Raw genomic sequence first — 21,260 nt, 5'->3', positions numbered from 1 at the left:
TGTTCACATTCCACCAAGCGTCTGTCTCCTTCCTTCTGATATTAATGCTCCCATCAATAGTTCATGACTTGGAGCTGATCCCGTAGAAAGCATCTTCTCATCCGTAATCTCCCTTCTCCCAGCCGCTCAGTAAGAAGATTGGGGGGTTTGTAGATTTGCTTTTCCAAGCAGTATTTCTACTTATTTCTTATTGTGTATCTTAATATATATTCCATATCTTATTAACTTGTTACTGGTTCCAAAAAACATACACCCTATCTGATACGGAAAAGTTTGATTTATTTTTAGATATGCTTTTCCCCTTTACATGGGCTGATTGTCAAGGGTCCCAGAGGTCGTTTGGGTGTGCAGCAGCACCTTATGGTGCTTGAACCTTATTAACCCCTTTCCTCTGCTTTGGGTGTTTTCAATTATCAAAGGTATACTGCTCAAAAAAATAAGGGAACACTTAAAAAACAAAATGTAACTCCAAGTCAGTCAAACGTATATGAAATCATCACTGATTGTGATTCAACGTCTCCTGCTGTTGTGCAAATGGAATAAACAACAGAAATGATCGGAAGGTCAGTAACATCCATGTGTCTGCTCAGTAAGTGTCCAGGGTTCCCTTTATTTTTTTGGGCAGTATATATTACCATTAGTGTAAAATGCGCAACGTTTTGGGCTGTGAACTACCCTTCAGGCAAGGATTTGGCGGTCTAGGCGTGGCAAGAGCATAAGGTTATCCGCACTGTGCAGCACCTGTGACCAACACACCTGACCGTGTCAGAACCGTCCCCGGGTGCCAACCCAAATATGATCAAACAATACGGGCAAAGTGTGTAGTCAAAGAAGTGAGGGTGGCACTCACTGTCCCATTAAAAGTCCCTTTTGTTCAAAATGCATAAAACATCAGAGGCAGGAGGGTCCCATGTGGTGCTGAATGGGCGACGGCCGTTTCGCGCTGTGCGCTTCTACGGGTCCTGAAGGAGAAAGGGAAATGATGAGGTCCATCTACCAGCATCAGTGCAGGGCCTCCACCTTCCTGATGTCACCTCTGTTTTGGAGAGACCCTCCCGCTTATCAATTAGACATCGAACAGGTAAAAAATGAGCATCTCAACAATCAGAAATAAAGCGGCACAATGACTACAGAAAATAGTGAAGATCCCCTCCCTGGGTAGGTGGTAATACTCTTTCCAATCCCCTTCAGCCTTAGGAACTGGCTATAGGGTAAAGATTTCTTTGTGTAATGAGGGTGGGCGCTATCATAATGCAACAAGGAATTTGTAGAAGAGGGCTTACGATACACCCCTTCTTCTACCAGTAAATTCACATCCAGAAATTCGAAGCATGTGTCATCAAACTTGGAAGTGAACTTCATGTTCATGGTGTTTGATGATTCAGGTGTGCCACAAAGTCCCGGAATGCATCCTGTGATCCATCCCACACCATGAAGATGTCATCCCCGTACGTAATGTAAAGTCTGATATGTTTCAAGAAAGGATTATTTAAGGTGTATATGTACCTTTCCTCGAATACAGCCAAAAACAGATTGGCGAAGGTGAACGCTACTGCGGTCCCCATCGCAGTACCCACCCGCTGCAGGTGCCATGTATCCAGGAATTTAAAAGCTTTATGCTTCAAGATGAAGTCAATGCCCTCATGAAATTCACAAAATCTGTTTTTTTTATGTGCCAACCAACACCGCCCTAACCACATCAACCCCCGCCTCCCCCTGTGGAATTCTGGTATATAGGCTCTCCACGTCTATAGAGACCAAGGAAAAACCATCTTGCCAAGAAAAATCTCGCAGGGAACACACAAATTCCCCTTTTCACCTCAAAACACTGGTCCATCAAAATAGGGGCTGTATCACGTATGTGATTTTATTTCATGCCGTACGTGCTATACGGTGTGTTATATTTTTGTAATCTGGAAACTTTACCCTTTGCGGGATTGGAATGAGTAATACTACCTGCCCAGGGAAGGGATCTTCACAAGGTATTTCTCAGAAGAGAAGCGAGATGGATCATGCGCACACGAGCGCAGGGGACAACAGGTTTTAGTGAAAAGATGTGTCTATTTCTGTAGTCCTTGTGCTACATTGTGTCGCTTGTTATTTCTGATTGTTGAGATGCTCATTTTTTACCTGTTCGTTGTATGGCTAATTGATAAGCGGGAGGGTCTCTGTCTCTACTACACAGAGGTGACGTCAGGAAGGTGGAGGGCCTGCACCGATGCCGGTAGATGGACCTCGTAATTTCCTTTCTCCTTCAGGACGCGAAGCCCATACCGCACGAAACGGCCGTGGTCCATTGAGCTCCACGTGGGACTCTCCGGCCTCTGATGTTTTATGCATTTTGAATAAAAGGGACTTTTAATGGGACGGTGAGTGCTACCCTCACTTCTTTGACTACAGACTTTGCCTACATTCAGTGGTATAGGGCATCAACCATTCTTATGTCAAAGTCCTGTATAGTCCCTTCAAGCTTTCATTCCCATGACTATTAAAAATCAGTACCAATTGGCAGTAATATACTGACGCCCCAAGAACCTACAATCCATGGTGTTCTGACCCGGAGACTTTCAGAAGTTCATTGGTTTAGCATTATCCTATAGTCTTGTATTTGCACTGGGATGATGGCTATAGATACATTTGTATGTTACATACCTTGCCCATCAGCATGTTATGTAATAGTATGCTATATAGTGATCTTGTGTGATCAGGACAATGTGCTGTCGAGAACAAAGACGGCCTATGCTCAAATCATGATCTATTACTGATCGTTCTGTGTGCAATCAGACTGACAGTCGGCAAACAAGAAGCCGATCGGCGGGCACTGAGTGCTGCATTGTCGGGTGGTGTAAACCCAGCTTATCACTGTCTTAAGGTGCATATGTACTGCACGATTATCAGGATCGGGCATTATAAACAGGCTGCCAATCACTTGATAAATGAGCAAAATGAATTCGTCACGTGAAATGATATTTTGGTTTGGCTAAAAGATCATCGTTCTTGGCCACGCGGTGTCTTCTGTAAATAGGACCTGTGCTGCCGAGAACAGTCTAGTACATCGGCCTGTGTAAACAGGTTCTGTAGCGACCGCTGGCTGGCGTATATATTGTGATTGGCGGTCTTTTAATGCCACGCATCGGCAGGTGTAATTACCCAAAAGGATTGGTATTGATAAATCTGCCCCATTCAGCAAGGCAGAAGAGCCAGACTGTGCTTTCCTCTTTGGCTCTCTGTAGGGCGCACCACATGGGAATACTGCACTTTTCAATAGTAATGTGGAAAGGTGTGTCTTTATTTTCAAGGTTTCTTTGTGTTTGAGATGAAGCAGCTAAAATTAGACCATGAAGGTCCCCGCACGTTACCATACAGACCTTTACCGCACGTGAGCGGACCAACAATAGACATAACCTGCGCCGTTTACCTTCTTACAAAGCCATTGGCTCTTTGATCCTGTATTGCTCAAGACCATTTGAGTTAAGATCTATGTGTGTGGGTGTATCTCTGTATAGATACACACATGCGTGTAGATAACATATAAATGAGGCAGGACGTGGTAGGAATATAAAAAAAAGGTGAATGGAGAAGTGATTGTGTATGTGCGCCTCCTCCGCTCCATTCAAGACGGGCTGCAGGTTCCCAATCTCTGGATCGCAGGGGGTCGCTCTCTGTGATCGTCTACATTTATTTATTTATTTATTTATTTTTTTTTAGCAATAACCCTTCCTTAGTCAGTTTCCAGAGCAGATAACATTAAGCTACTGACTGAGCACGGTTTCTTTGTTTATAGCCGTAATCTGCGCAGTCTTGGCCGTGTGCCGTGCTTAATGTGCCGCAACTGGATGTACGCCATTGTCGGGAATCAGCCTTTGTGTGTTCCCATGTTGCCGCACATTTAACAAGAGAATTAATTTGTGATCTGCAGCCGTCGTGTGCGAGCGCGGAGAATCCACCAGCAGACGATTAATCACGGCGCAGCACCCGCCGCATTGTGTAAACATTATCTGTCTGTTTTCTAGGAGAAGCTGCTGACCAACGTGTCGCTCCAGATGGCAGACATCTCTCGTCTGAAGGGTAAGAGATATTTGAATGTCTGACAGTCTAGTGTGGGTTTACAGGACTGACACTCTTTCACTATGCCTGATTTTTCTTTTGCTGCCATCATCGAATGTTCACCACCTTCTTAGTATCAGAATCGCGTGGAAAGGTTCAGTAGGTGTCAGACAGGGACTTTTAGGACATATTACATAGTTATATAGGATGAAAAAAGACCTAGGACCATCAAGTTCAACCTTTCTCCACCAATTGTACATTTTGTCACTAATTCAAGTATTTTTATTTTTACCTTTCGAAAATGGGCAACATATCCTACCTGGTATCTGCTGTAATCTGCACAGATCCGAGCAACATGGGCTCCATCACCCAACAGCTCCCCCACAGGAGAAAGTGAAGCATTACATGATGGTCATTGTGTAAGGAGACTTGTAGGCCATGCATGCTCCTCTGGGAAAATACATATGCCTTTAGAGAGGGATATGACTAGAACTCTAGTGCTACCTACTAGATGTAGCAACCCTCAAAGTCTTACCCATGTCGCGTGGCAAGGCTCGTTAAAGGGTCAGTATTGCCATTTAAGATTGCTACATCCAATAGATGGCGCTAGAGTTTGTCGTATTTCTGCAGAGACAATTTGCATGGCGGCCATTGAAATGAATGGACAGGTAGTCCAGAGCGAGACGCACACTTTGTAGCCCATTACCACTTGGGTTGATATTGTTTGTCCAAGAACACAAAACCTGTTCTAAAAAGGCAAGCCTGTCTACAGTTGAGCCGCTGCTAGCATCATAAAAACGGACATATGGAGGGGTAGAAGGTTGGCCAAATAATTAAGAAAGATATTGGTCAATCAAGCGCATGTCTGGCAGCTCATAAATGTGCGCGCTCGGATGGGCTGTACGTGTTTACGGCTGGGAATAGGCAGCCGTCAGACACCCACCACTCAACATGTCCGATCCTTAGCATATTCCTATGGCTTGCTGTAGCTCGGTGCCTATAAACTGAACTATAATGGTTTCCGACTCAAGGAGGCCTACCCCACCAAGTTCAAAGTTATGTTGTATTAATCATCTCTGGAGTAATTCCCACTATTATTTTACCTGTATCAGTGTAGAAAACGCCACTTTCCAATGTGGTTTCACCCTTTTCGGCCTCTTGACTCACTACTTCGCAGTTTTGAATTCTTCACTTTGCGTGGGCAAACACCATGTATCTCCGGAGAAACCGCATGGGGCAGTATTACAGGTGATTAATGTATGATGTATGCCACACAGAACCGCCACAATTTATTAAGAGATGGCAAATGCTCTTCTCCTGATATTCCCTATTGAGTTTTCAAAACACTTTAAAGGAATTTTCCAGAATTAAAGGGAACTTGACAATGGTTACTTGTCCCACAGGCAGCATGTATCAGGCACAGGAGACCAGTCGGACAGATGGGTCCCCGACTACCTCCCCTGAGTGTGAGTGACAGGTGTCTCCCCGAGTGTGTATAGGGAGAGACCTGTCACTCCAGGGGAACAGGCAGGGAGAAGTTGACTTGTCTGACTAGCCTCACGTGTGGCTCTCAAAGTATGTTCTCCGAAACGCTGCACCATTTCAGTCGGCCATACCTGGCTGAGATCATAAAGCCAGGGCCTGTGGATCGGGCAGCATGGATCAGATGTTAGGTCAGGATTAGTGATGAGCGAGTATACTTGTTGCTCGGGTTTTCCTGAGCATGCTCGGGTGGTCTCTGAGTATTTGGTGTGCTCGGAGATTTAGTTTTTGTCGAAGTAGCTGCATGATTTGTGGCTGCTAGACAGGCTGAATACATTTGGGGATTCCCTAACAAACAGGCATTCCTCACATATATTCAGGCTGTCTAGCAGCCGCAAATCATGCAGCTGAGATGACGAAAACTAAATCTCCAAGCACACCAAAATTCTCGGAGGACACCCGAGCAACGAGTATGCTCGCTCATCACTAGTCAGGATCCCTATAAGATATTAGTGACCCGTCTAGCTAACTGCTGTAATAGGAATATTGTCTTGATCTACCGTGCCCCGCTGTAATGTGTTCCTGCTTTTACAGAGCAGTTGCATGAGTTTCGTCAAGAATTTCTACGACGGGAGGATCAGCTGCACGAGTACAAGAACAATAACACCCTGCTGCAGAAGGCGCTGAAGGAAGAGAGGTTGGCATAAAGCGTTTCCTGCAGCGGTAGTAGTTAGCTGGTGACCCCCGGGCATTATGATCCACTCACTTGTCTGATGTTCATATTAGTCAACAGTGCGCAAAGCAGCTGGCGGATCAGAAGCGCGAACACGAAGAGCGTGTCCAGAGACTCCAGCAGACGGACACAGACAAGGTGGGCGGATGGCGATATAACTACATGTACACCAATGTATTCCTATTACCGAAGGGGTCATCTGAGCATGACCTTTTATTTCACTCAGGTCCACAATGACAAGTAACCCCTGTATATACAGCTGATGACACAGGATCCACAATCACAATAGGCGATATCCTGGCAGACCCCGCTCCCACATGTTCAGTCACCTCTTCACAGGCTATTTAGACACTTGAGTGCAAAAGATATGGTCATAAAACCATTGCAATTTTTTTTTTTCAACCCTGATTTCAACAATAGGTCATTTTATGATAAGAAATTCAACTTTGGGTTTGTGCACACGACCTCTATAACCTGATCAGGTTTTCCTATGTGATGCTGCGTCAGGAACAAGCCGGCAGCCTTTTTTCTGAGACTGCCCCGCCGCCGGCACCTTTTTTTCCTCTGTGCTTAAACTATAACTAGCCTAGGATGAACGTGTAACGTCTTTTAAAAGGACAAAATGACTGTTCAAACCAAGTACAGGCGCTCGGTGCCTCACTGCAGGGCCAATCCTTTATATACATCTCCCCACCTGTTTGGTTTCCATCTATTTCCACCCCTCTAGGGCTCTATGAAACCAGAGCTGTAAATCAGAGGCAGGGTGGAGATGGATGGAAAACAAGCAGGTAGGAAGGTGTATATAAATGCTCGGCCCCGCCGTGGAGCACGGAGCGCCTGTGCTTGGTGTGATCAGTCATTCTGTGCTGACAGTCCCTTTAGGTGCTTCATGTTTCTGAACCCTGAAGGTGTGAAAAGCAAAAAAAAAAAAAAAAAAAAAAAAGGCTGAACCTGTGTACAGTCATATCATTTTTACATTGCTTTGCATTATGTTCAATTTTGCAGCAGTTTCGCAGCGCTTTTTCAGGGTGGATTTCAGGCACGTTTTGCTTGAAAAAAAGACGTCTGTACATACACTAAATTTGGATAAAATGTTAGAGAATTCTTTTAGTGGTTGAAATATTATTAGTAGCTAAATGTTTTCCACTGCAGCTATTAGTAAAGAGGTTATCCACTACTATGACATTAATGACCTATCCTTGGGATAGGTTATCAAAGGCTGATCGTCCGGGGTCCGACACCCGGCACCCCTGCCGATGAGCTATTCTCGGTGTCAGCAGCTGCCGGTTGGAAGTACTCGCTTACCGAACTGCTCAGTCTACTTGTAATGGCCGGGACGTGCTACACATCCGCCTCCTATTCAAATCAATAGGAGGCGGGTGTGTAGTACCCTGCCGCGGCCGCTACAAGTAGACGGACGGATCAGGTCAGCAAGTAAGTACTTCTGACCGGCAGCCACCGACACTGAAAATAGCTGATCGTCAGGGGGTGCCGGGTGGCAAACCCAGGTCGATCAGACATTGATGACCTATCCTTAGCATAGGTCATCAATGTAAAAGTAGTGGACTTCTCTTTAAGAAAGTTTTCCAATGAAGATCACCCCTATTCTTTTTATCGATTACTTCACATGGATGTCATACTCTACGTCTGGAGGAAAGAAGGTTTAAGCATAATCACAGACGCGGATTCTTTACTGTAAGAGCAGTGAGACTATGGAACTCTCTGCCATATGATGTTGTAATGAGTGATTCCCTACTAAAATTTAAGAAGGGACTGGATGCCTTTCTTGGAAAGTATAATATTACAGGGTATATACACTAGTCTCCTTAATATTGCGTTGATCCAGGGAGCAAGTCTGATTGCCGTATGTGGAGTCGGGAAGGAATTTTTTTCCCCAATGTGAAGCTTACTGTTGCCACATGGGTTTTTTTTTGCCTTCCTCTGGATCAACATGTTAGGGCAAGTTAGGATAGGATATGGGTTGAACTAGATGGACTTAAAGTCTCCCTTCAACCTTAATAACTATGTTACTATGTTACTATGTCATAAAACGTGGTGCTCCCTTCTGTAAGGGCAGATTCACACGACCATATTTTCGGTCCAAGTGCTGCCCGTGAAGAAACCTGGACCAGTGTTGTTCAATTTTGCAGGGCAGATGAGCAATTTTTATCACGGACCCAAATCTGTGTGTGAAAAAAGAAATTGCAGCATGGACGGGTTTCTTCCATTTGTGGGATGAGACTCACCCATTGAAGTCTTTGGGTGTGCCAGTAAAAAATAAAAAATTGGTCACAACATTTGTATTTATACAGATACATTGCATTTCTTTCACATAGGAAACTGTAAATGGTCTTATAAATTATTAACTGCTAGATAAAAAAAAGTGTTCTCCCCATTTATTTTCATTGTAGGATCATTTTCACTTGGAGATTAGATTGAATATTTTCTGGAAACTTGCGACCATGAACCGATCATAGGTCAGCCCCGTGGTGTAGACTAAACCTTGTGTCCTTCCCTGTAGGAGGAGGCAGAGAAGCCATCCGACAAGGTGGCAGCAGGTGATGCCCCGGCTGAGAACAAGGCGCACACAATAGCCATCGTAGCCAAAGAAGATCGTATGGAGGACCCTTCTAGTAACCGCCTACACTTTGACAGAGGTAAAATAACCCGCCTAGTTCCTGATTTGCTTGTCTATGAGGGTTTATCACATCTCCATGTCGGCAGGAGTCATTCATTGCTTTGGCGGCCACGTTTATACTTTCTCCACAGTTCTACGTAGAATTTCTGGGCTCCTGATATGTAATTGTAAAATGTATGTCCACCGAGTCTATTATGTCTGGTCTGTGAACGCGAAAAAGACATGGCCACGGTACTCGCGTGGCATCTGTGCCACCCAGCATGCAGGGACATCTGCATGGCTGACCTCCGCAGTGGGGGAGAGTCATTGGGGGTTCACTCTGTGAATAGTAAGGGTGCAGACTTCTGAATCCTCGCAGCGTGCACACTCCATGCTGTCAGGATCCTCTGGTGGCCACGACGATCGCAGGCAAACTTCCTTCTACATTCTGACCATACGTGTTCAGCCTCGCCCAGTACAAGTGAATGAAGTGAGACTGAGAACATCTAGTCAGTGCATGTATGCTGTTCACATGACCTTTTGCTCTCACTGTCGGCATCGGAGAATCCTGACAGCGTGCATTGCACACGCTGTGAGGACTCGGAAGTCTGCAGTCACTCTTTCATCCCAAACCTGGACATCCCATTTAAGAAATTATCTAATAAGGTAGCAAAAACCTGTATAATTCAGACTATGAATGTTATATCTTAGATGCTGCCAAAACAGGAGGGGATGCAGGAATGCCAGAAATAGAAGACAGTGAGCCAGCGAAACCAGACGCAGTTCCCACCGGTGAGTCTGAGGAGAACATAATGGGGGTTGATGTTTCCATCTGTTCTCCTCTGTGCAGTCACTTATTCATTCATGTCCCTTATGTAGTAGAGAAGAAGGTAGAGCTTGGTGCGCTGGCAAATCAAATTGGGGAGTCTGACAAACAACCCTCATTGCAACCGGACGCTAATGCAAAAGACCAAGGTAGGGATTTGCCCGGGCCATGATACCTGTGAACTGGGCTGACAAAAAACCCATAGTCGTTCATACATTACATGGTCGTACCTATATCTGCATGTGATTCTGCAATTTCCATTCTTTGGGAAAATTAAATGGCGTCTGTATAAATACTGGGATAATTGGGGTGACGGCGTAGTGTATTTCAGATTTTAGGCTTTGTGTGGACGAAGATGAGTAATTCCTGAAGGCTGATGAATATCTGGTAATGTCTCTCAGCTCTGTATTCTTATTGCAGAACTGCTGGAAAACCTGTCCGCTCGTCTGACAAGTCTGCTTTAGTAGAAATGTATATTTCCCATGAAATAGTCTGGATCCTCTCATCTACCTGTTATTATTGTGCCAGTCCCCCGTTATTCCTCCTGAAAACGTAAAAATACATTGACAGCTTGGTGTAATTATTCTTGTAAGGGGATATTGTAACAACTAGTTGTTAAAGGGAATCTGTCACCCCATTTTTGGCCTATGAGCTGCCCCCCCCACCATTAGGGGCTTATCTACAGCATGCTTTGAGACAAGCCCCTGATGGCGGTGGCCACAGCTTATAGGCCGAAAATGGGGTGACAGATTCCCTTTAATTTTCTCTCTACATTTCCAGGAGGAATAAAGGAGTAAACGTACATGGAAATCTAAAGCAAGTTGATGCAGAATTGTAACTAAGTATTTATTAAAATATCAAGTCCAGAGAACTGTCAGCTCCTTGTAAAATCACTGCAGGTTTCCTATGGCACACCACCTCTGGGGGTACAAAGGGCATGCTTGTACGGGTGGTTTTACACTTACTGCATTTTTTTCGGTCCGTTATTGCGGGCTGTATCGCCGCATTTTTTTGTGTTGTACCGCAATAACGGGCCGCAAAAAAATGTTTGCGAATCGTTTCCCCCCCCCCCCCCCCCCAATACTGTGGAAATAGTATTGGAGAAGAAAATTGGAGTTCCGCAAAACCGGAAGTGACGGCGCGCCGCCCTTCCGGTTTGTTTTTGCGGCCCCATTGATTTAAATGGGCGCCGTGTCCGTACGCCATGAAAAATATTGAGCAAGCTCGATATTTTTTCACGGCCGTTTATACAGCCCACGGCGCACCATTGAATTTTTGCGTGCCGATTTTGCGGCCCCATAAAAAGCTATTGGAGTCGCAAAATCGTCCCGCAAAAATCCGATAAGTGTAAAACCACCCTAATTGGTGTTTTCATTTCTGCCATAGCCAAGTATCTTCCTCCTGGTGCCAATAAGGATTCTGCGTCCCCCATCGAAGACCACGCTGTGCACTTTGGTCAGCAGCCTCCGAAGCCAATCCCCAAAGAGCCGAAGTCCATGATATTCCCCAATATTAAGCAGAGTGAGTATATCATGAATTCCTTAGGAAATCCTCATGTGATCACTCCAGTCCATCCATTTATAACAGAAAGAACAGCAATAGTGTTTAAGTTTGAAAAAAAAAAAAATGTAATTGCGATGAGTGTCATTATAATGTTTACTATTCATAGTGTTTTTAATTGTTATTCTTCAGCGTTGTCACCCTCGGCAAGCACATCTCTATAGTAGTAATGTAGAATATCGGCTCCGTCTGGCAGTAAGAGACCTCACAAGTGGTGCCAGAGGGATGTGCTGCCATCCTGTGGTCTGTGCTGGTATTGCAACAAATATTTATACAGATATTTATTTATTTTACTCATTTATATAGCGCCATTAATTCCACAGCGCTTTACAGACATTATCACTGTCCCCATTGGGGCTCACAATCTACATTCCCTATCAGTATGTCTTTGGAATGTGGGAGGAAACCCACGCAAACACGGGGAGAACATACAAACTCCTTGCAGATGTTGTCCTTGGTGGGATTTGAGCCCAGGACCCCAGCGCTGCAAGACTGCGGTGCTATCCACTGAGCCACCGTCCTGACCCATTACAAGGCCGATCAAACATCTTTCCATTTCTTTGGTGCAAAATTTTATCTACACACGTTTTATCCTTTGAAGATTTGTTAAAAATTCTACTCCGTTTCTATCCATTTTATTAATGGCTTAGTGATGTGCAATGTGGTTGCCAACAGTAAGAGACACTAAATTGGTTGACACCTAGTTTTCCCCGAAACTAATATTATAAAGAATAAATCATTTCTTATCTAACTTTATACATGTCTAATATTCACATGTATTATTTATGAGTAGTGATGAGCAGTGCTGGTTACTCGAGTTTGCCTATGGTGCTCCGGTATGCACCGAGTATCGCGAGAGCTCGTGACATGTTCAAGTCCCCGCTGCTGCATGTTTCGCTGCTGTTAGACATCCACAAAACATGTGAGGATTGCTCGTCAGGTAATCCCCACATGTTAAAGGCAGCGAAACATGCAGCCGCAGGGACTCGAACATCTCACTCGAGCACCCGCGATATCCGGTGCATACACGGGCACTTGCACTCATAATAACTAGTTACGAGCAACAGAACAGAATTTGTGTTTGCATTTCATTTCAGGAAGAAACTGAGTATTATCTGACAGAATTGCAGGGGTGTCAATACTTTTGGCCACAACTGTAAGTCCACTTAATGTAGATTTGGGCTTGTTCACTAGTGCAGGCCCTCCCTGTATGGAGTAAAATGCCGCTTTCCTTGACGACCCCACCCACCCATTTATTATGGTCGTGTATTTATCATACATGTGTAGCCATAAACTTATATTCTCTGGAGGTTTCTAAATTCAGATGCACAATGAATTGCTGTTATCCACGTCGGGTTCAGGGCTTGTCTCCAAGTGGGTTCCCATGTTGTTGCCGGCTGGAATTGTGTAAGCTGCAGAACATACCCACTGTAAGAAAGCCCTGATGTAAATAGGATCAGTCATAATGGTCGTGTCTACAATAGGAATGGAGGCCTTCACGGTAGTGTTGGTGTAATGTTATACCACTCAGGCATATTCCTCAATGTTTCCAAAAACCACAACTCCCTTAACTAGGAAACTGAGAAAAAACACAAACAAAAGCAATGTATAGCTGGCTATCCTTAGTGTGAATAGTCAGCTCTACCACATGATGTTATGGTGGATTCAGTAGTCCATGGAGGGCCTGGATGCTTTTTTTGAGGAATAGAATATTCCAAGTTCTGAGCACCAAACTCTATGATGGGACGTTGGCACAGAGAACTAGTCTGATTGCTGTATGTGGAGTCAGGAAGGAGTTTTTTCCATAATATGGAGCGATTAGTGACTGCCTCATGATTTTTTTTTTTTTTTTTTTATTTTTTTTTTCTTGCTCTGGATCAACACATTTGATTATAGAGTGAACTCGATTGACGTGCAGGGGTTTTCCCATGAACAAAGTTGATTTTAATCAATAGATCTTGGAATAATAATCTCCTGAATTGAATGTGTGTAAAAAAAAAAAAAAAAAAAAATGTTCCTGTGCTGAGATGATCTTATGTGTCCCTGCTGTGTCTGACCGAACAGGAACATGGTCTGATCATACCAGAGCTTCTGATCAGGGGGGAAAGAGTATACTGACATTACAGCATGGGATCACAGATGATTCTTTCTGTGAGGTAAAACATTGCTTACAAACAGACAGTGAAATGTTTTACCTCACAGAATGCAGCATTTGAGATTCTGTGCTGTAATGTCTGCATACTTTTTTTTTTTTTTTTGTTTCTTCCTCTGCTCAGGAGTGGAGATGGGCGGACACCTGGATGTTTGGGTCTGGCGGGTTCAGCCGAACAGTTACAAAAAGTTCGGGTACAAGAACAGTACCCGGACCTGAACCCGAACCCCATTCACTTGAATGGGGGGCCCGAACATCCAGTGTTTTCTGCGCTGTTATGTGCATGACAGCACGGCAAACACTGCTTCTGATCAGCGGGGAAATCCTCCTCGCCAGTCAAAGAGCAGCGGTTCCCACGCTGTTTAAAGACAGTGAGAGCGCTCAGCTGTGATTGGAGGTATAAACTTTACCTCCGGTCACTGGTGTCAGCTGATGGGACTACTGATCCCATCATCCGACACCTGCTGCCGCTAATTACAGTGAGAGCAGGAGCGGCGGGTGGGAGTATTCATTAGCTGACTCCTGCTCTGTAAATAAATAATAAAAAAACAGCGTGGCTTCCCCTGTATTTTTGCTAACCGGCCAGGCAAATCTCACAGCTGGTGGCTGCAACCCTCAGCTGTCAGCTTTAACAAGGCTAGCTATCAAGAATAGAGGGGTCCCCGCGCTTTTTATTTAAATTTAAAAAAAAAAAAACAGCATGGGATCCCCCCTGTTTTTGACAACCAACCTTGCTAAAGCAGACAGCTGGGGGCTGGTATTCACAGGTTGGTAAAGGGCCATGGATATTAGGGTCCCCCCAGCCTAAAAATAGCAGCCCACAGCTGCCCAAAAAAGGCACGTCTATTAGATACGCCAATTCTGGAGCTTTGACCAGCTCTTCCCATTTGGCCTGTAGCGGTGGCAAGTGGGGTTGATATCGCCTTTATTTTGTCAGGTGACATCAAGCCCACGGATTAGTAATGGAAAGGTGTCTGTAGCACACCTATCCATTACTAGTCCTATAGTTGTATGGTAAATAAAGACACAGACAGAATAAAGTCCTTTATTAGAAATAAGACTAAAAACACTTTTCCATTTTTATTTAAACCCCTAATTCCACCGAAGCACTTGAAAAACTCACGGTGCTAGTGGAGATGTCACCAAGGGCACGGCAGTTCAACCCGGCTGGGAACAGAGCCTTAGTGACTGGACATAATCTTGATGCCACCACCACCGGTCTCTGAGGCTGCGCTCGCAGCAGTTCAGTCACCAGTGGTTCTCAGCCTGGACGGATGCATCTTGGCATCGTCCAGGTTGAAAACTGTTTATCTCCTAGACGTGGATTACGGCGTGGGACAGAACAACGGACAGGTATGGTATATTGTTGTTTTATTATTTTACTTAGCTGAAATTAGGCACTTAAATAAAAATGGAAAACTGTATTTAGTCTTATTTCAAATAAAGGACTTTATTCTAGTTGTGTCTTTATTTATTTTTAGCCTGGGGGGGCCCAATATTCATGGCCCCTTACCTGCCTGAGAATGCCAGCACCCAGCTGTCTGCTTTAGCAAAGTTGGTTGCCAAAAATGGGCGTGAACCCCACGCCGGTTTTTTAATTATTTAAATAATTAAAAAAAACAAAACAAAAAACTGCTTGGGGACCCCTCTATTCTTGATAACCAGCCTTGCTGACAGCTGAGGGTTGCAGCTGTGAGTTTTGCCGGCTGGTTAGCAAAAATACGGGGGAACCCACACCTTTTTTTTTTTTTTTTTATTTATTTACAGCGCAGGAGCGGCTAATGAATACTCCCACCCGCCGCTCCTGCTCTCACTGTTATTAGCAACAGCAAGTGTCAGATGATAGGATCAGTATTCCCATCCGCTTACACCAGTGACTGGAGGTAAGCTTAACGGTACGTGCACACGCTGCGGATTATGCTGCGGATTGATCCGCGCGGATTTTGCAAAAAGGTCAAAAGACCTGCGGTTTATTTGCGGATTAGCCTGCGGTTTTGCCCTGCGGTTTTTCATTTCCACAATGGAGGAGATGGCAAACCGCAGCGGAATCCGCAGAAAGTATTGACATGTCCATTCTTTCTGCGGTTTTGAAACCGCAGCAAATCCGCGCGGAAAATTCCGCAGCGTCTGCACAGCGGGGTTTTTTTTTTTTTTTCATAGGGTATAAAGATACTGTACAACGCAGCAGAAACTGCTGCGGATCCGCAGGGCCAAATCCGCTGCGGATCCGCGACAGAATCCGCAGCGTGTGCACACACCCTTATACCTCCGATCACAGCTGCGTGCTCCCGCTGTCTTTTGACCAGCAGGGATGATTTCACCGCCGATCAGAAGCGGTGTTTGCCATGCTGCCATGCACATGACAACGCGACAAACACCCGGTGTTTGGGCAGCCAAACCCGAACAGTAACACGGACTTCCTGGTGAAGTCCGTGTTCGGTGTTCGTTCCCAAACAGTAGATGTTCAGTATGGACGCAGAACTTTGCTCTTCGGGTTCGCCCATTTCTACCCAGGAGCTGTGATATGATCAGACCACATCAGCACACAGCAGGGGCACATTCATAAGGTTATCTCAGCACAGGAACATTTTATTTAAGCACCTCCAATTGTGGAAATTATTAATTCAGGATGTTTTGATTCAAATATACTTTGTTAATGGGAAAAACCCTTTAAGCCTACCTTCAGAAGTAAAAACTATAAAACTACAGTGTAAAGCCCCCGTTACACATAACGATGTCCCAACGATCCCACCAACGGTCCGACATGATGGGATCGCTGGGACATCATTAGGCTGATCACTGGTGAGCTGTCACATAGACAGCCCCAGCGATCAGGATCAGCGACGCTGGTTTCTAATGTAAACATCGGGTATCCAGGATACCCGCTGTTTACCTTGGAAACCAGCATCCAGCGTTGCTGATGGCTGGTCTCTCGCTGCCACATGCAGCGATGCGTGCTGGCCAGCGGGAGACCAGCGATCGAAAAACTGCCCAGGCCGATGCTGCTCGATCAGTGATAACCAGCAGGGGGGCCGGTTGCTGAACCCCGTCACACAGCGATCTCGCTGGCGAGATCGCTGTGTGTGACGGGGCCTTAACACTTGCTTAGTAAACCCCAAATTGGTGACCCTTCTTACATGCGCTTACTAATATTGTATACAATCCACATAAGATGTCTGATGTGCACTGATCCGCCATAACATTACCACCACTGACAGGAGAAGGGAATACCGTTTATTATGACAAGCAGGGGTTGCACATGCAGCAGCAAGTGAACGGCCAGCGACAAAGCGTGTATGGAGCGTGGCGACCCCGCTCATCAAATCCATGATGAGTCTTACTCCAGTCCACGACAGAGGCGTATGCCACTTGTCAGATGCTCCTGATTCATTACAAGGAGTGCGCCCCTTTATAAATCAGGAGCATCTGACTCCAGCACAACTCCTCATCCATACTGGCATGGACAACGCTGGTCTTGATGAGTCTGGCTCAGTATGTTTTTCAAATAGGCAAGTGTAAGGATCTGAGCAACTCACAAGGGTGAGCTTAGATAAATGGGTACTAGGGGAGGGGGGGACCCTTTTCGGACATTTGTGGCATATCGTATGGATATGTTGTAAGTGGCCATGTTGGCAATACGCTTTTAAGGATGGCTATGATAGGTGTCCGAACACACAGCTATGTACATATGGGACGCATAGCTGCAGACCCGTCAGTGCCCATGCTGAATCCTGACGACTGCCAAAGGTGCCGATATAGGCACGTGCGTATCAGAACTCGGTCATGGAGCAGTGGAACAAGGAGACCTAGACCCATAAATCATGATTTCTTTTACATCTTGGTTGTGTGTACATTGGTCACCTGGAGAAGAGATGGCACCATGGAAATAGACAAGCCAGCAGAGGCAATGTGCTGCTCTGAGTGGTGTTCTGCTGGCAGTCCTGGCATTGATGATACTTTTTAGTATCATGAAAGTCAGACAGAATTTGTAGGCCAAGTCCTCAATCGAGCATGTGTAGGATCGGCTGGAAAACAACAAAAAAAAGGTCTAAGGCTACTTTCACACTTGCGGTTTTTTGCCCTGCGCACCGTGCGCAGTGCAAACGCACATAAACGCATCATGCGTTTGTGTGCGTTTTTTTGCGGGTTTTGGTGTGTTTTTTAAAAAAAAAGCATTCGTTTTTTGCGCATACGTGCGCACCCATAGACTGTAATGGGTGTTTGGCTGTAAAAAAACGCAGTGCGTGTGCATGCGTTTTTTTGGGGGCAAGTCGGACCCACAAAAAATGCAACAGGTTGCATTTTGTGCGCACACTACAAAAAAACGCATGCGAGTACAAATGCATGTGTATGCGCACCCATGTAAAAGGGGGAAAAAAAGCATGCTTTTTTTTTTTTTTTTGCGCTAAAAAACAGCACTAAAAAACGCAAGTGTGAAACCAGCCTAAGCCCTGTAAGCTGTGAGAGGTGGCCTCCATGGATCAATGGAGTTGTTCTCATCTTGTATCTTCCAAATTACACTGCTACTCTTCCTACCGGCTTCCTGCTTGCTGGGGATAGCACGCTCCTGAAGCTCAATATTTCGGGCCAGCAGGATGGTCACGCCACTGGTCTGAACTGTGAGGGGCAGCTTTGCTTCTGTGGCCTGGGAGAAGTGCAGGGATTCTGAAGCTCCAGAGATCGAGCCTCAGAGCTGCGTCCTTGCCTAAGCAACCAGCACATTACAAGCGCTTTGCAATTTTATCCATTTAATAAGTTGAGAAAACCCTTCAGCTAAGATCATGGTGTCAGATCCCACAGGACACCTCCAGGGGTCTTGTGGGGTCCATGCCTGGAGGGGTCAGAGCTGTCTTGGCGGCACCAGGGGGATCCTACACTGGTAATGTGTGTATTGCTATGCAGTCTATTGCTCCTCGCCGCTTTCATTTTCATCCCCATCTTGACGATACTACTTATATAACACATGCCTTGAGGCAGTTAATTAAACTTTTGGCCTCTCTTCATTAATAATGTAGGTGTGTAGAAATAATATATGGAGTGTGGAGTTACGCTGGCACGCTGCAGTTATCAGCCTGGCAGATTAATGGGAACTGATGCCATGTTTACTACATAATCAAAATGTGACTTTTCCGGATGTCGCTGGTGAGGGGACATTCTGTCATGAAAGTCCACACCAGATCAGACACAACATAACTACATGAGCCCTTTTATTATGCCACGTCTCTTCACAACTATTTTTTTTTAATAATCCAGTTCCTCGACCCTCTCGGATCTATTCCCACATTTCATAAAAAAGAGAAAAACGAATAAGCTGTTTGATTGTAGTGAAGCTATGTCTCCATATAGTTGCTGTAGATAAGGGTGCAGTCACTAATACTGGCAGTGGTGGCTTCGGGCAGTATTCACACCTAGCAGAATACTGACAAGTATTAACTCCATTGTTTGACAAGCCAGCAGCTTAAGAAGGGTTTCAGAAACCACAATTAGAACGAAGCTGATAGGGGAGGCTGCTCATTAAGATAATATGGTTATGTTACTGAGATCTGTACCGTCACTATCAGCACAGAATGACTGTTCAAACCAAGCACAGGTGCTCTGTGCACCATGGCGGAGCCAATCCTTTAACTACACCTTCCTACCCGCTTATTTTCACTCTCTCCCACCTCTAACCCCTCTTCTTTGATTGACAGCTCTTGCTTTTACAGAGCCAGAAAAGGGCAGAGAGATGGAAAACAAGAAGGTACAGAGTGCCCGTGCTTGGTTTGAACAGTCATTTATGCTGACAGACTCCTGGCAGCATATGCCCATGGATAAATCTGTTCTGTGTGCACATGTGGTTGGCCTGTGTAATAATAATAATAATCTTTATTTTTCTATAGCGCTAACATATTCCGCAGCGCTTTACAGTTTTGCACACATTATCATCACTGTCCCCGATGGGGCTCACAATCTAAATTCCCTATCAGTATGTCTTTGGAGTGTGGGAGGAAACCGGAGTGCCCGGAGGAAACCCATGCAAACACGGGGAGAACATACAAACTCCTTGCAGATGTTGTCCTTGGTGGGATTCGAACCCAGGACCCCAGCGCTGCAAGGCTGCAGTGCTAACCACTGAGCCACCGTGCTGCGTGTAAACAGGCTTTTAACAAGTAGCCGACCAGTGGTTGTTTAATGCCCCTAGTCATGTGTAAACCAACCTTCAGGCTGCGTTCCCAGCTGTTTTTCTGCTTTGTACTCCTTTGCGGGAAGTCTGCTGCGTCACCTCATGCACTCTCTGCAAAAAGAGCTGCGAGATTGAGATTTGCACCATGTGAATTTAAGCTGCCGGAGGTCATTGCAACTTCCTCCTCCCTTGCAATGCAGATAGTGAAGAGTGTGACTCTCCTGCACCCTCTTCGCAATGATGTACACAGCGGCGGATATCACTGCAGGACCTCCACACTGCGTGGGAATGTCGTCCAACAGGTTCCCAGGTGTAAAACAGAGCAGGATTTATTATTAGCACTATCGTGCCTCCAGCAGTGTGGAATTGGCAGTGGCAACTAGCATTTTAGCAGGAGGCTCGCCCTCAGCGCACTATTTCTATTAATGCAGAGCTCAGACCCTGATGTTAATCTGCTGTTTACCACAGTCTAGGGTCTGTTCAGTGTAATCCCTGCATTATGGCCACACAGTAATAGTGGAGATCTGGGATGAAGGCTGTGCGCGCTTTTTCTCATCTTTTCCCAGTATTGTATATACTCTCCATCGTTTACTCTTGTTATAAATTAACCAATTGTAACTGTCATCCTATGATCCTTCTCATCGCTCCCTGCCTAACTATCTGTACATAACGTTTCCTAGCTCACAATCCTGCTGCTATACTGCCTAAAAAGAACTGTCCCCTTTCCTGACACTTTTCCTTCCATAAATACGTGTACGCCTTATATTATAACCATTCTGCAACATCTTTTCAAAGCTCTCGGTGTTGTGCCATTCCTCTGTTATTATTCTTAGAAATATATGAACACGTTGACAACTGGGTGTGTTACTGTTCTTTTTATCAAAGGGGCGTGTCCATTCACACTGTTGATTGGACAGCACTAGACAGGTAAGGGACACTCCCCCAAGGAGACACACAGCGTGTATAAACAGAGGAACCCCACAATCCAGAGCGAAGAAACAATGCTCCAGAAGTTTTGTTATGGAGAATACAAGTATCTACTAAAACAAACATTTTGGGAGTGCCGACAGATCCTAGGTGCTTGCTGCCTGACCATCATTTCTACATTACTATTTTAGAATAGTATTTTTTTTTTTACATATTTAAAGGGATTATCTCAAAATAGACAATTATTGCATATCCTATTGATATACCATAAATGTCGGATATCTGCTGGTTCCACCTCCGTTATTCACACTTATTTTCAGAGTAGGAGTCCCCCCTATCCTCCGTCCCAGGCTTGAGTGGAGGGTGGTAGCGCATGCTCAATCTCGGTCTCCATTCCTTATTATAAGAGTTGCTGTATTCAGGACCCCCCACAGCAATGAATGGAGAGAGCTACCCGTGCTCCACCAGCCTCCCACTCACTGGTGGTCGGTTATCCCATGTCTCTTGTGAAACAACCCCTTTAAGTAAAAAAAAAAAAGAAATTAATCCAGCTCACCGCACTGCCTTGCTGGTAGGATCCAGATCCTGCGCACGGATTTGACTAGGCAGTCAATCAATAATAGGAAAGAAAAAAGAAGTTCCAGCGCCAGGAATGGAAAATTAAAAATCCATTTTATTGTGCCATTGCATATTAAAATTCCAGCAGGTACAGCATATTTGTCGGATGACTACAGAACAACGCGTTTCGACGTC

The 21,260-nt window shown here is 45.2% G+C and overlaps 1 protein-coding gene across 3 annotated transcripts in view; it reads left to right on the top strand.

Moving 5' to 3' along the window:
* The window catches only part of GOLM2 (golgi membrane protein 2), a 44,183-nt gene that overhangs the window by 15,178 nt on the left and 7,745 nt on the right, over positions 1-21,260 (top strand). For all 3 annotated transcript variants that reach the window (XM_073568994.1, XM_073568993.1, XM_073568995.1), the window contains exons 2-8: positions 4,014-4,068; positions 6,124-6,226; positions 6,316-6,400; positions 8,784-8,919; positions 9,591-9,671; positions 9,759-9,854; positions 11,092-11,226. In XM_073568994.1, coding sequence (XP_073425095.1) covers positions 4,014-4,068; positions 6,124-6,226; positions 6,316-6,400; positions 8,784-8,919; positions 9,591-9,671; positions 9,759-9,854; positions 11,092-11,226 — 691 coding nt within the window. The remainder of the gene's footprint in view (positions 1-4,013; positions 4,069-6,123; positions 6,227-6,315; positions 6,401-8,783; positions 8,920-9,590; positions 9,672-9,758; positions 9,855-11,091; positions 11,227-21,260) is intronic.

The sequence above is a fragment of the Dendrobates tinctorius genome, unplaced genomic scaffold (genome assembly GCF_039654945.1).
Source record: "Dendrobates tinctorius isolate UK_male_01 unplaced genomic scaffold, ASM3965494v1 ptg000022l, whole genome shotgun sequence".
NCBI classification, from domain to species: Eukaryota; Metazoa; Chordata; class Amphibia; order Anura; family Dendrobatidae; genus Dendrobates; species Dendrobates tinctorius.
This window is presented reverse-complemented; position numbering and strand designations above follow the sequence as displayed.